A 16312-nucleotide genomic window follows, 5' to 3' on the forward strand; every position below is an offset into this window, starting at 1 on the left:
ACGGTTCTTCTGATCAGAAGTGAGAAGTTTTTGGAACAAACTTCGCTGACACACGTTTCATGTCCAAAACATCCGAAAAATTGCATGACACGAGCCGACCCATATGCCAACATCTTCAGCCACTTCTCTTACGGTAATTCAACGAATTTTTAAAACAATTTTCTTCACAGCTTCGACGTTATCATCTGTTGTTGAAGTGCTAGGGCGTCCAGAGCGAGGTTCGTCACTGGCATTTTCTCGGCCATCTTGGAAGAGCTTGTACCACTTTTAAACATTCTTTTTAATTAGAGCAGTCCACTGCCAACATTTCAAATGTCTTACAGCACTTGATTCCATTTTTCACCCAAAATTTGATGCAAGTTCTTTGCTCAACTTTTATAATAATCTAAAATTGCCGAGCACACTAAAACATGTCTAACCTTTTTATCCATCAAAAACAAACGTAGTATGCTAACACTTGAAACTGTGAACGTGTGTTCGGGACATGTGTACCAACATAACAAAAGAGATCGATAATCGAATGTACGTTGCCCGCTCAATTTGAAAAGTCACCTTACTTTTTGAACAGGTTTCGTACCTACAGAAACGATTTTGAAACAGTCTTGCAGCTACACCATCTCTCTTAAGTGACGGGAACTTGGCGCACTCACTCAGGAGACTTCAAATAATACATATGTAACGTTTCGCATTCGTAGCATGACCCCTCTATGATCCCTGGGTGAATAAATAAACCAGATCAAATCTGAAAACCTACTTGAATCAAATCAGAAAACCTACTTGAATCTTGGACTTATAATAGGCTAGACCTGTTTAGAAGTACAAAGATGACTGTATTAACATGTGACTTTGACAAAACTAGTCTTGATGGATGGTTAGAAACGATTAATATGAACTTAGTCAGACACATGTGATGTGTATATGGTCAGCATCGCTATTTTTAAAGAACTATTGCATGCATAATACTTTTGCTGTAGCATGAGTAAGACAATTACTGCTGAAATCAGTCAAAGCCATTATGTACGTTAAATGTTTCCAGGTGGCTGTATTATTTTCTAGCAGCATTTTTGCTTATTTCATTTCAGCTACTTTTATTGATACCAAGAATGTGTGCATACTTAGTCCATTGACCGTCCAACGACTTAAAGAGCAGATGCAATATAGAAGTATTTTATTTCTTTTGGAACAAAACCCGTCGAAATGCTGTAATAAAGAGCATCTTGGCAGTAATAGCTGCGTCTACTTGTCACGGAATAATATTGTAAAACTTCTTCTTACATTTATTTTGGATCCGTGAATAAGAACAGGCAGACTTCGCACGGTACTGATTTCCCGTTGGCATTTGAGTTTATCCTTTAATAGCTGATTTTTATTTCTTTCTGTCTTCCACAACGCTGAATGATTTCGCTTTTGATGGTAGAATATTTCAACTATTTATCACAAACTCTACATTACCGCAGATGTCTTTTTAGGGCAATGTATTTGCGTGAATTCTTAGACCATGTACGCACTTAAAGATTAAATACACTTTGCTGTGTAAGTCATCCCGCTAATCCAAGATGGCGGAAGGTCAGGAGCCTCCGAAGAAAATTAATCTAACTGTTAAAACACCGAAAGACAAACAAACAGTGGAAGTGGACTCTGATGCATCAATAAAGGACGTGAGTACACCTTTTATTCATCAACTACGCAGCACTGCCGTGTTGATGGGTTACACATGTAAATAGTTGATGACGAAGCCAGTTTTCGGCAAAGCTAGTGTAATTATTAGTAATATTTTAATAGTAATCTGCGTGTTGTCATTCTGTTTCAGTTTAAGGTGCTCGTAGCTAAGAAGTTCAATGCCGAGCCTGAACAGCTTTGTTTAATATTCGCTGGTAAGATAATGAAAGATCATGAAACACTTAAGACACACAACATCAAAGATGGGTTAACGGTGCACCTCGTGATTAAAACTACTACACGCAACGCAAGTGAACAACCAGGAACCACACCTACACCGCCGAGAACAACAGGTAAAAGAGAATGTGGTTTTGAGCTACGTTGGATGAGCAGTGGCGGTCATGTTTTGTTGATGTGAGCAGTAGGGGTGAAACCAAACAAATAATCGCCTTATACAAGAACTAAACGACGTTAGTTTTCGTCAACGGACAAGAATGCTAATTTATTTGCCATGTTGGTGACTAGTTCAAATTTTTTTTGGATTAACAAATGAGCATGAATCATAAAGCAAAACTACATATTTGAAGGACATCCAGTTGGACAGTATAGAGCGTTATATGTTTAGTGTTGTGGTCAGAAGATCAGATTAAATTATATGATATAATTGTAGTGATGTCAGTGATGAAATTCGTTCAGTTTATGCTTTGCATAAAAACCATCTTACACATGATAATATTAGTGCGACATGTTAATGATAAATCAGTCAAATTGAATATGTTCACACCTGCTGTTACAACTTGCACATTGAAGGTAGGTGTTGCACGTTGTTCTTCAAATGTTTTCAGCGAATTCGTGGGCTAGGCATAATAAAAGATGGATCATAAATATTATTAGAAAAAAATCCTTCTCCTGCCACAAAAAATGTACATTCTGTTTAATAACGCTCTGGCGTATGATTAGCAGAACTATTAGAGGTAACTGTAGTGAAATGGTGATAGTGAAATATGGAGTAATTTGGCTGCATTTGCAGGGTGGTAATTTTAATGACTGACTGTAAAATCACTAATACTCTGACACTATAAATAACACTCGGTATTCCTTTAGTTTTGAGAACTGTCAAGTCAAGTCAGCTACTGTGCTAAGAAACTGTTCACGTGAAACTGTGTAGAAACTGCTCCAATGTTTTTATGTTTATCTAGTACTGTGTGAAAAATTCTCACATGAATGGCTATATTGTCATCTACACAGGCACAATATTTTTATGCTAGCAGGCTGAAGGACTGGCACTTATGCAGCTTAGGGGGTTCATGCGCTAATCACGAGGAAAGTACCTATTTTTGAAGGAAACGTGTATTTCTGAAGATTTAACCATATATATGCACGGAATACCAAAAAAGTACTTATTTTCATATGGATGCAAAAAAAAGATCAGTTAACTGTCTCAATTTTTTTTCTTTTCAAAAATGATGTATTGCATATGTATGCACGGAATTTCAAAAAATTCCTTTTTTTTTTTTTTTTTTTTTTTTTTTTTTTTTTTTTTTTTTTTTTTTTGCAAAAAAGATGGAATTAATAACAAAATTTTCTCAAAAACTCATATTTGTTTATTTTGTACAGATATACATTAAAGCTCGGAACACAGATCAGATAAAAACAGCTACCTCAAGTTAATTTGCAGCATTAGGATAGATTTTTCGAACATGCTCAATGAAATATATTAAAGTGTCTGCCTATTGGCATAGCAACATGAATAAGTTGGTGAAAGCAGACAGTTAATTTATCTTTTATTTTTTTGCATCCATATGAAAATAAGTACTTTTTTGGTATTCCGTGCATATATATGTTTATATCTTCAGAAATACATGTTTCCTTCAAAAATAGGTACTTTCCTCGTGATTAGTGCATGTACACTGTAAACTGCATAAGTGCCGAAGGACTTACACTTTATACCGAATTGAGTTTGATATGGTCTTCATTTGAAATCTCGAATGTGGTGGCATAATAACCCACTATCTAGATTGAGTTATAATTTGTCAATTTGCTTGCGAGTTTGCGAAGGTTGTTGTAATGAATTGTTCAGTAGTATAATGTAAAACATTTGAATGTTTGACCTATTCATACAGTTACCATTCTCAAGTTTTGTGACAGGTATGTTCGCATGTAGTTATTTGTTGAATTTTCTCTTTATGTTTTATTAGTAGGGTGCAAGGATGTAGAAATGCAGGCTCTGTTAAACACTTGTGTCTAAATCGAAATCGTACGAGAGCATTGGATGGGGTGGTGATGTCACTTCTCTTCGGTCTGCACACGCAGTATGGCTGTAGCAGCAACAGCTCGGCATGTCCTAGATACATTCATGTACATCTCATTTACATGCAGTGTTGGATTTGCTTAGCAGGGTGGTAATAGTCTTTTCATATATATGCACACTTTCGCAACTAGTTTGACATTGCCGCGAAAAAGTAAACAGGGTGTTGAGAGAGAATGGAAACAATGTTACATTACCAGCTGCATGTGTCATCAGCAACTGACCATAGCAGTTATCATGTGAGGTAGCAGAGCGATGTTACTGTGAGCAGAATAGAAGGTGTGATCCAGCTCATTCTCTGACTGGTTGTTGCTGTGGTAGTGGTAAACAATTAGCTGCAAAAATTTGCACGTATATGAAAATACTCTTGCCACCCTGGTGAGCAAATTCAGTATTGCATGTAAATATGCTGCACATGAATGTGCCCAGGAAGGATGTGCCCATCTGTTATTGCTGCAGCAATATTCTTTTTGTAGACCAAAAGGTACTGATATCACCACCGCCTCCCATGCTCTGTTACGCCAATCGCTGTATTATTCTGATGCAGGTATAGACCATTGCATGCAGAGGAGATAGTAGTAGTAGTAATCTTCATCTAAATCAGTGATGAACCTACTCCAGATCGGTCACAGAAGATACCCATTAAACTTTTCGTCCTGTTTCCCTTTAAGATTCCTGGATAGGTCAGGAACACCGAAGTCGTTATAAAGTGACATGCAATTGAAAGACGTAACACTGCACTGTTGAACCACACATAGTAACGATAATTTATCACCATGATGATGATGATGATGATGATGATTCATAATAATAATAGGCCTAATAATAATAATAATAATTGTTGTTGTTGTTGTACTGAATTAATTTGTGTGGCTCAACAGTGCTGTGTATGTCTTCCAATTGTATGCCGCTTTGCAGTTTGAAAAATGCACAGCTCATTCTCACTTTCAAGAAGAATCATCAAACAGTGCACGCAACTATAGGCATATGTTGCTGTTGTCAGCCTGCCGGAGAATTTTGGGAAACGTTTTGTGTTCGCATTTTATGATCTGTATAGAAATCAGTATGGATTCTATAAATGCCGATTGTGGGAAAGCAAGCTTGCCCCGTTGATGTGTGAGACCCAGAAGGCAGTAGATAGTGGCACCAGGGTTGATGCTGTGCTCCATGACATGCTAAAGGCGATACGTTCTTCAGGGTTTGAACAAGAGCATACAGAATAATCAGACCAGTTTTGTGATTGCAGAGTTCAAACATCTCATTCTTAACGGAAATCAATATTCAAATGTACAAAACTAACTTTGCATGTATCCCTATAGAATGTTATAGGACAATTCCTTTTCACAACATGTATGTGGCCTAGTGAATAATGTAGAAAAAATCCATGAGTATGTTAGTTCATAATGAGGTTGTATGTGGAAAGGGAATAAAATGGAAGAGGATATGCAGAGGAGCAATGCTTGATGCAGGTACTAGCATTTAACTCTCAGCAGAAAAATAGTAACATATTGTGCATAAATAGACAGAAAAACCCATTTCTCTGTTATTACCAGAGACTGGAAGTATAGGCATCATAAATAATTAAAACTCAATCAGTATATTTTTCTTGACGTTGTGTTATAAAATATTTTTAAAGCAACGTTATGAAGTTTTAAAGAAAATGCTAATTGTACTTTCGGGCACAGGCATTGCAATTCATTATTGACTTTTTTGTTGCACATGACAACCAAATTTTTTTCTGGATTTATTTTAAGTCATCTGTCAGATAATGCATTTTTTCTGTCAACATCTACAGAGGTAAATGGAACAAATGTAAAATATTGAGCTATTGTAGACTCCATTTCTGCTACAATTTAATTGTGATTTTATCAAATTTCTGAAATGTTTCAATGTTTAATAAGATAAGGATTTTTTGAAAACATTATTTTACACTTTTCCCTAACCAGCGAATGCCATTTTCCTTGCACATTCTCCAACTTTGCACTGCTTCATCCACAATTTTCAGAAACATTGTCAAAGGTTCCCCTGTTTCTCAAAGATGGCAGCTCACTTGGGGCATAAAACTAAACTCAGCCCCAATGAAAGTTAAGTCATTTCTCACTTCTGAAGTTTCGAGATTTTTTTTGCTGCCACAGTTGAAGATGTTTCATCCTCCATAGCAATAATCACTCTTTTTATAATTGGGAAATCTGAAGTGGAGTAAACCGCTGCTGAAATCATGCGCCCCCCATTCCTCCGCCCCATTTCTTGTTATGAAGGGTTGAGAAAGCGATTTTTGGGGCAGTATCTCTAAATGTCTGACTGCTTGGTGTGTCTTTCATGATAATCTTCTTGATACTAGAAATCATTTTGTTGGCATCAAGAAAGATCTTCATGTGTGTTCTGACACTCTGTGAAAGTCATGTGCTATGCACGTCATATGAAGCACGTTTGGCAAGAGCACTTTGGAAGTTGGCTCACCTGCTTTCATTTCTGGGGCAGCATCTGATACAAAAAGTAATAAGTTGTTGTATTGAATTTCTTTTGGCCATAAGAACTGTAATGAATGGATGAATAGTCATGGAATACTTGAATTGTTAACTTTTTCCAGACAAACTGCTGTAAGCTGAAATGCTGTTATTAATTCACCTTCTGAAGAATCTAACGGTCAAGCAAAACATTGGCAATACAATGACCCATATGATCAGTTGACTCATTGATTGAAATCCAGATCTTATTATTTTGTACTTCAGCTTTAATGATTTTCATTAGTTCATTGTAACATTTTCGCAAACTTGACTTGGTGGGCACAGGTTTGTCCATGTACTTTTCCAAAAGCTTTATTGATATAGGATTGTGTAGTTTCAAAATAAGGGATTCTGGCATCGATGGAAGCTTTACGTAAGTTGTTGCAAATTGTAGTTTTCAGCTCGATGTTGGAATTGCCATTGAAACCAAAGACATCATCTTTCCAGTTTGGTAGTACTGGTATTTTGAGAAATGAAATATTTCTTTTCGTAGTTCACCAGTTTTGCTCTTATTTTGCGCAGAAGTATTTTACCATCAGTAGAAAGGAAATCCAAGAGTATAAATGTAACTTCACAATTTAGTGTATAAAGGAACAATGTATTTCGGCATGTTACTAGCTCTCTTGCATGGCGATATCGTAATGGAAACTAAATGAAAGAGAAATTTAGAACAATAGTGAAACCACATTTTAGCTCAGGTTCTGATAGTTGCTTTTGGAGGCATGATCGGATAGAAGCAAAGTAAACCCAAGTGATAATTAAAACACTTATATTCTGTTACCTCTTTCTGCACAAGCACTCATTCTTTTTATTAATAAGGAAGTAAATAATGATCAAAAAGGCATTTATTGTAGCAATTAGGCAATGATGTAAAAAGACAGAAAAAGCGAACATAAAACAGTGTCACTTCAATCACAGACGTATATAATACAGATTAATGTTAAAATTGAAGATTGTTTTAACGCATTGGAAAAGACATTCTGTGAAAGTTCCACTGTTTCATTACTACACAGCAGCTGAATAATCACTGAAAGTAGCCACCTTCATTAAATATCTGGCAATTTAAATTGAAATGACCAGATAAAAATAATCACAGGAATGGCAGATGGAGGCTTAAATTGATTGGAAAAACCATCAGAAAGTGTTATCTACCCTTGTAGGAAGTGCCGTACAAGACACTTGTTCAACCAGTACTGGACTATTGCTCATCATATCGGATAGGATTCATAGAGGAAACATAGAAGGTTCAAAAAGAGCAGCACATTTCACCGCAGGTTCATTTAGTAAGCACAAAAGTGTTACAGAGATGTTCAGCCAACTCCAGTGGCTGACCTTATAAGGAGATGTTGGTGATACAATTTGGATTACTTTTAAAATTCTGAGAGAGTACATTCCTAGATGAGCCAACCAATATATTTTTCGTCCTACATGGATCTTGTGAATAGATCATTCCACACTCCCAGCTATTTCATACGGTTATTAGAATTATGTTAGAAAAGTAATAATTCAAGTGGCAGTGTTTGTTCATCATACTTTTATTTTGAAAGTAGTGTGAAAAAAATTATTTGTAGAGGTTTGTGTTATCAAGTGTGTTGCTTTGTATTAAGGCACCCTTTCGTAATTTTGAAAAATACATGGACCTGAGTGGCAGAGCTGCCAGAAAGTTTTAATGTTTTAAATTTACTTTTGGATTGTTCTGTATTGTTTAATTTATTTGAAATAATATCAGTATAAAGCTTAAGATGATAGATTCACTGACAAAACATAATTTTCACATTACAGCTGCTGATGTTAGTGCAACACCCTTTGGTTTGGGTACCTTGGGTGGCCTGGCAGGACTAGAGAGCTTAGGAATGGGCTCAGCCAATTTCATGGAACTGCAGCAGAGAATGCAACGTGAATTACTTGGAAATCCTGACATGATGCGACAAATTCTTGATAATCCTCTTGTACAGAGGCTCATGAATGATCCTGAGAACATGCGAGCACTTATTACATCAAACCCTCAGATGCAAGAACTCATGGAGGTGAGGTTATTAATATATTGCTAACCTTTTATCTGTGGAATAAAGATCTGTTACGAATGTCGTGCAGTATTCTTCGTGAAAGTGAATATTCACAAGTCCTTTATTTTTCACCCAGTAGAAATAATGTAAACTGTACTGGGGATCAGTGTGGTTATTTTAAATACAGCTATAACGCTGTGAATGAAAAAAGAGTTACCTTACTTTCTCTTGTAAAAACTACATGGGAAAGCAGAAGCTGGTAATTCCACAAGTCTGCAGGATTAGGTAAAACATAGTAGACCAGTCACATTTTAATTCTGTGGAAAGTTTATGTGAAACTTCACAGATTTTCTCTATGATTTCTTTTTTATGCGGGGTCCATCTCTATGACTGTATAAGGCACATGAAAGTCTGGTGGAATACAAACCTACAGTTGGGGTATTGAGCAGTCAGCTGGTGCATAAGCAAGAGTGAATTTCAGGGAGGTACCAATGTCAGCCACAATGGGGTATTGAAATAAAAGGCGAAAGTTAATTTCCTGCTTTTTGCAAGTGTTCTTCTTAACCTCATTGGCTAACAGAATATGCTTGCTGTCCGACCCAAATTCTCAACTTGTCAAATACTACAAAATTGTGTTCCTGTCCATTTGCCTCATTTGCCCACAGCATTTCCTGTATTCCCACAAAATGTTCAGAAGCTGTTGTGCGTCTGCACTGAGGATATCGTGGCAGTCAAGCCCACAGACACACTGTGTGTCTGTGTGTGTGTGTGTGTGGGGGGGGGGGGGGGGCGGGGGGGGGTGTCCTGTCCTGTCCTGTCGGACGTGTCTCAGCTCCCTGAAGTATTGATATTTATGGCCACTCTATCAAAAACGGTAGTTTCTGTGTCTGACAGAAAAGATGTGACACACACACACACACACACACACACACACACACACACACACACACACACACACACACACGCATATATATATAGGCTTGTTTTTGCATATGTGTGGATGGATATGTGTGTGTGTGTGCGAGTGTATACCCGTCCTTTTTTCCCCCTAAGGTAAGTCTTTCCGCTCCTGGGATTGGAGTGACTCCTTACCCTCTCCCTTAAAACCCACTTTCTTTTGTCTTTCCCTCTCCTTCCCTCTTTCCTGATGAGGGAACAGTTTGTTGCGAAAGCTTGAATTTTGTGTGTATGTATGTGTCTGTTTGTGTTTCTATCGACCTGCCAGCGCTTTCGCATGGTAAGTCACATCATCTTTGTTTTTAAATATATTTTTCCCGCGTGGAATGTTTCCCTCTATTATAAAAACACAGATGATGTGACTTACCGAACGAAAGTGCTGGCAGGTCGATAGACACACAAACAAACACAAACATACACACGAAACTCAAGCTTTCGCAACAAACTGTTGCCTCATCAGGAAAGAGGGAAGGAGAGGGAAAGACGAAAGGATGTGGGTTTTAAGGGAGAGGGTAAGGAGTCATTCCAATCCCGGGGGCGGAAAGACTTACCTTAGGGGGAAAAAAGGACGGATATACACGCGCGCGCACACACACACACACACACACACACACACACACACACACACACACACACACACACCCCCACACCCCCACATCCATCAACACATATACAGACACAAGCAGACATATTCAAAAGGCAAAGAGTTTGGGCAGAGATGTCTGTCGAGGCGGAAGTGCAGAGGCAAAGATGTTATTGAATGACAGGTGAGGTATGAGTGGCGGCAACTTGAAATTAGTGGAGATTGAGGCCTGGTGGATAATGGGAAGAGAGGATACATTGAAGAGCAAGTTCCCGGCCGCCCCATTGTAACTGGTTACCAAGCCCCCACAGAACGTATCTCTGTCTACGTAGATCAACACCTTCAACCCATTACATGCAGTCTCCCATCCTTCATCAAAGACACCAACCACTTTCTCGAATGCCTGGAATCCTTGCCCAATCTGTTACCCCGGAAACCATCCTTTTAACCATTGATGCCACTTCCTTATACACAAATATTCCGCACGTCCAGGGCCTCGCTGCGATGGAGCACTTCCTTTCACGCCGATCACCTGCCACCCTACCTAAAACCTCTTTCCTCATTACCTTAGCGAGCTTCATCCTGACCCACAACTTCTTCACTTTCGAAGGCCAGACATACCAACAATTAAAGGGAACAGCCATGGGTACCAGGATGGCCCCCTCGTATGCCAACCTATTCATGGGTCGCTTAGAGGAAGCCTTCTTTGTTGCCCAGGCCTACCAACCCAAAGTTTGGTACAGATTTATTGACGACATCTTCATGATCTGGGCTCACAGTGAAGAACTACTCCAGAATTCCCTCTCCAACCTCAACTCCTTTGGTTCCATCAGATTCACCTGGTCCTACTCCAAATCCCATGCCACTTTCCTTGACGACCTCCACCTGTCCAATGGGCAGCTTCACACGTCTGTCCACATCAAACCCACCAACAAGCAACAGTACCTCCATTATGACAGCTGCCACCCATTCCACATCAAACGGTCCCTTCCCTACAGCCTAGGTCTTCGCGGCAAACGAATCTGCTCCAGTCCGGAATCCCTGAACCATTACACCAACAACCTGACAACAGCTTTCGCATCCCGCAACTACCCTCCCGACCTGGTACAGAAGCAAATAACCAGAGCCACTTCCTCACCCTCTCAAACCCAGAACCTCCCACAGAAGAACCACAAAAGTGCCCCACTTGTGACAGGATACTTTCCGGGACTGGATCAGACTCTGAATGTGGCTCTCCAGCAGGGATACGACTTCCTCAAATCCTGCCCTGAAATGATATCCATCCTTCATGAAATCCTCCCCACTCCACCAAGAGTGTCTTTCCGCCGTCCACCTAACCTTCGTAACCTCTTAGTTCATCCCTATGAAATCCCCAAACCACCTTCCCTACCCTCTGGCTCCTACCCTTGTAACCGCCCCCGGTGTAAAACCTGTCCCATGCACCCTCCCACCACCACCACCACCACCACCACCTACTCCAGTCCTGTAACCCGGAGGGTGTACACGATCAAAGGCAGAGCCACGTGTGAAAGCACCCACGTGATCTACCAACTGACCTGCCTACACTGTGACGCATTCTATGTGGGAATGACCAGCAACAAACTGTCCATTCGCATGAATGGACACAGGCAGACAGTGTTTGTTGGTAATGAGGATCACCCTGTGGCTAAACATGCCCTTGGTGCACGGCCAGCACATCTTGGCACAGTGTTACACCGTCCGGGTTATCTGGATACTTCCCACTAACACCAACCTATCCGAACTCTGGAGATGGGAACTTGCTCTTCAATATATCCTCTCTTCCCGTTATCCACCAGGCCTCAATCTCCGCTAATTTCAAGTTGCCGCCACTCATACCTCACCTGTCATTCAACAACATCTTTGCCCCTGCACTTCTGCCTCGACTGACATCTCTGCCCAAACTCTTTGTCTTTAAATATGTCTGCTTGTGTCTGTATATGTGTGGATGGATATGTGTGTGTGTGCGAGTGTATACCCGTCCTTTTTTCCCCCTAAGGTAAGTCTTTCCACTCCTGGGATTGGGAATGACTCCTTACCCTCTCCCTTAAAACCCACATCCTTTCGTCTTTCCCCCTCCTTCCCTCTTTCCTGACGAAGCAACCGTTGGTTGCGAAAGCTAGAATTTTGTGTGTATGTTTGTGTTTGTTTGTGTGTCTATCGATGTGCCAGCGCTTTCGTTTGGTAAGACACATCATATATATATATATATATATATATATATATATATATATATATATATATATATATATATATATATATATATATATATATATATATATATAGTGGGAAACATTCCACGTGGGAAAAATATATCTAAAAACAAAGATGATGTGACTTAGCAAACGAAAGCGCTGGCACGTCGATAGACACACAAACATACACACAAAATTCAAGCTTTCGCAGCAAACTGTTGCCTCATCAGGAAAGAGGGAAGGAGAGGGAAAGATGAAAGGATGTGGGTTTTAAGGGAGAGGGTAAGGAGTCATTCCAATCCTGGGAGCGGAAAGACTTATATAAAGATTGAACTTGTTGCTTATTCTTCAGACAGTGTTTTTTGTTGGACTCGTTAAACTGACAGAATTTCACTTATACATACAGCTGAAGTGTTTTGGCAGTGCAACCTATCTGTATACTGTTTAAGTGCTCTTTATAAGTTCTGTGCTTCTCTTAAGTTTGAAACATTCTCTGTACTATATAATTCATTTATAGTGTATGTACTGTATATTTGTGGTCAGTTTCTACATCACTGTGAGGGCAATAGTTCATTGTTTTTATGAAAAATTTGTTTGCGTAGTTTCTTGTTCCTTGCCTTCCATCCTGGTTGAGCTTTGCCGGAAATCATCAATAGAATACTCTGTCATTATGGCTCCCTGTTTTCCTACTTGCTGTGCTACTGTTAGCTTGATTCTGTTAGAAGACTTTAAACAAAGTTATATATTGTGGACTATAGAGTAATCTCTACTCCAGAACTCTTTTGAAATTCTTGTCCTTGGTTTCTTTATTTGCATGTGGCAGCAGGTCATGCAAACAGATGTTAAGCCTCTGGATCTGGGAGGTTTGCAGAAGTGTATTGTAAAGTGGTAGGCATGTTTTGAGCTCATTGCAATCAATCATTTGTATCGGTAGGAGGTTTTTAAGGATAAATGTCACCCATCCCAATTGTATCCATAACATGTACCCAAAGCTTGAGGTGCAGTATGATCATTTGGACGGCATTTTGATATTACAACTACTAAATAGCCATGCACAGTGTACCAAGCATGTTGACCAGTATACACCAAAGGTAAGACTGGAATTTGGAACATTTGAGTTAGATGCTGTGCTTCATGAGTAAGAGTGAGCCTGTCTTCATGGTGAATGGAATAATTACACTGATTAAAATTGTTTTGCAACTGCTGTTTTCTCAAGTTGAGTGACGGGGGCCAGCCACCATGCAATCAAAGTTCTTTTTAGAGTGTCAAGTGCTTGCAGTGTTACCTGTTTTGTAGGTACATGCAGAGCCTTGTGGATTGTGGCTGGTTGCATGCCAGCACCACAGCCGCCTCTGCTTCCTCCCCACCACTGCAACCTGTCAATCATATAGTAATTTTAATCAAGTATAGATGCATTACAAGAGTGGTATATTGTTTGAAATTGTACTGTGCTTTTCATATACTACTGTGTCAGTCATGAGTTAGAGCACCTTTTACAAGGGAAACTACCACAGTCTATAATGTACACAAGTACATTGTACCGTTACATTTCACTAGACGTATTTTCTTCAGTACTACAACCAACTACAAAGATAGTTGTTTTACCACGTATTGCACTCAAACCATTCAAGGTGTCAACTCTACACTTGAAAGATCTGTACTCTCTTCACTTGTGTACAATGCACATAACCAAGTTATTATCAATAATTATATTACAGAAAATGTTCGTGTATTGTATGCCTTTCACAAACAAAAGATGAATGGAATTTCCATTATTCAGATGAGTCGCTTGCAGTGTACACTGCCCAGCCACATTAATGTGACCATCTGTCTTTGCCTGAATTACCACCTTATAGAGCACTGGCCACTGTGATACATGCAGGAAGAGAGTTACTGAGGTTTGGGAAGGTGCTGACAGTGATTGGGAGCCATGCTGACTCCAGTGCCATGGCCAGCTGTGCTTGGATTTTCGCCTGAGGACCCATGACATGAACAGCCTGACTGAGGTGGTCACACAGATGCTAGATTGGGTTTCAATCCAAGGAGTTTGGTGCCCAGGGGAGTACAGTAAAGCCATTCTAGTGCTCTTCCAACCTCTCATGTATGCTGTGAGCAGTGTAACATGTTGCATTGTCCTGCCAATAATTAACATAATGCAGAGGAAAAATGTACTGGATGTGGGGTTGGACATGATCAACAAGTGTAGATGCATAATTATGTTGATTCATTGCCCTTTTCAGAATTGGTACCGACCCGCACTCTATTCTTGACATTTGACAGAGTTCAACTTTCATCAAACATTAAAGTGGATAATGAGAATTTCAGGTCGGCCTTACATCCCCAACCCTATGCGTTGCTATGGGTGTCAGAGGTTCAATCATACCAGCCAGTCGTGTTCCAATACAGCCAAATGCATTACCTGTGGCAGGGATACCCATGAGGGTGATTGCCCATCCCCATCCCCTCACTGCATCAACTGTATGGGGGACCACGCTCCTTCCTCTAGAGAATATCCTATTTTTAAAGATGAATGAATTATTCAGGAAATCCGATCTTACCTTTAGCGCCATGGCCATCAAATCGGCAAGCCCAAAGATTGCTGATTCCACATCTCCATCCACTCACACTAAGGCTCAACCTTTATTGTCTCCTGCTTTTTAAATCACAGGCCCCAAAATTGGACACCCGGACTTCCAAAAAAGAGCTTACTTGTGAAGATTTTTTACGTACTCAGACCTCACAACCCTTCACTCCTCCTCCATCTCTACATCGTGCTTCCTAGAAGTGCTCATAAGAAACACAGTTCCTCTCCTTCTCCGCCACGGCGTGTCTCTTCTACAGTGCCACCCAGCGATAGCCGCTCTTGGCCATCTTCCGTGCCGCTGAGACGCACTGCTGGCGGCTGATCAACCGGTCGATCACTGGCGACAGGAGCTGCCCCCGAACAACGTATGGATCAGGATCTTCTGCCTCTGGCTGAATGCCATTCCATGCCTACATCCACCAGCTCTCAGCAGTTGTTGAGTTGTTGTCCGCAGCTCGTGGTCATGCGGAAGCGTTCTCGCTTCCCACGCCCGGGTTCCCGGGTTCGATTCCCGGCGGGGTTAGGGATTTTCTCTGCCTCGTGATGACTGGGTGTTGTGTGATGTCCTTAGGTTAGTTAGGTTTAAGTAGTTCTGAGTTCTAGGGGACTGATAACCATATAAGTTAAGTCCCATAGTGCTCAGAGCCATTTAGTTGTTGAGTTGAAGGCAACTGTGTTGAGATTTTTTCTTTTTTTGTCCACCTTATGTCAATTATCCGTTGGAATATCTATAGAATTCATTGCAATCAGGATGAACTGTCGATCCTCTTACAGTCCTACTCCCTGCTCATTTTCTGTCTTCAGAAAACAAAACTACATCCTCAAGATCGCTTTGTCTTCCCTCGTTTCCAATCAGTCTGGTTTGACCTCCCCACTGTTGCTGGTGTTACGGCACACGGAGGACTTGTGGTTCTCCTCCATGACATTATTCCTTATCACCCAATCCACTTATACAATTCCTTCCAAGCTATCTCTGTACATCTCTCCCTTTCTGGATTCACCTTCTTTCTTCTGTACCATAAACGTCCCATCATCTACACCAATGGCAAGAGCTGATCTCCTTCATCTCCTTGGTCAGTTCCCCCCCCCCCCCCTTCCCCCCCATTTGCTGGTTGGGGACTTCAACACCCGCCACCTGCTTTGGGGATCTCTGTGCCCTTGTCTGAGAGGCTCCTTGTTGAGTGACCTCTTCCATCAAGCAGGACTTGTTTGCTTCAAAACTGGGGAATGTACGTTTTTGTCTGCCTCCATGTCAACCTACTCTCATTTGGAATTTTCGGTCGATACTGTTCAGCTAGCTCGGCACTTTGAATGGTTGGCTCTTGCTGATACACACTCGAGTGACCATTTTCCATGATTCCTTTGATTACAGCCACGACTGCCATCTGTGCGCCCAAGATGCTGGAAGTTTTTCCAAGCCACTTGGACACTTTCTCCTCTCTAACAACATTTGATGACCGTCAGTTTCCTAGCATTGATGATCAGGTTACTCATG

At 40.4% G+C, this 16312-nt stretch overlaps 1 protein-coding gene across 1 annotated transcript in view; it reads left to right on the plus strand.

Annotated features, from left to right (window-relative positions):
- Window positions 1–1514: 1514 nt before the first annotated feature.
- The window catches only part of LOC126412844 (ubiquilin-1), a 99471-nt gene continuing 84673 nt past the window's right edge, over window positions 1515–16312 (plus strand). Inside the window, exons 1-3 of the mRNA XM_050082689.1 lie at window positions 1515–1658; window positions 1811–2012; window positions 8257–8501. Coding sequence (XP_049938646.1) covers window positions 1557–1658; window positions 1811–2012; window positions 8257–8501 — 549 coding nt within the window. The 5' untranslated portion in view covers window positions 1515–1556. The remainder of the gene's footprint in view (window positions 1659–1810; window positions 2013–8256; window positions 8502–16312) is intronic.

The sequence above is a fragment of the Schistocerca serialis genome, chromosome 7 (genome assembly GCF_023864345.2).
Source record: "Schistocerca serialis cubense isolate TAMUIC-IGC-003099 chromosome 7, iqSchSeri2.2, whole genome shotgun sequence".
NCBI classification, from domain to species: Eukaryota; Metazoa; Arthropoda; class Insecta; order Orthoptera; family Acrididae; genus Schistocerca; species Schistocerca serialis.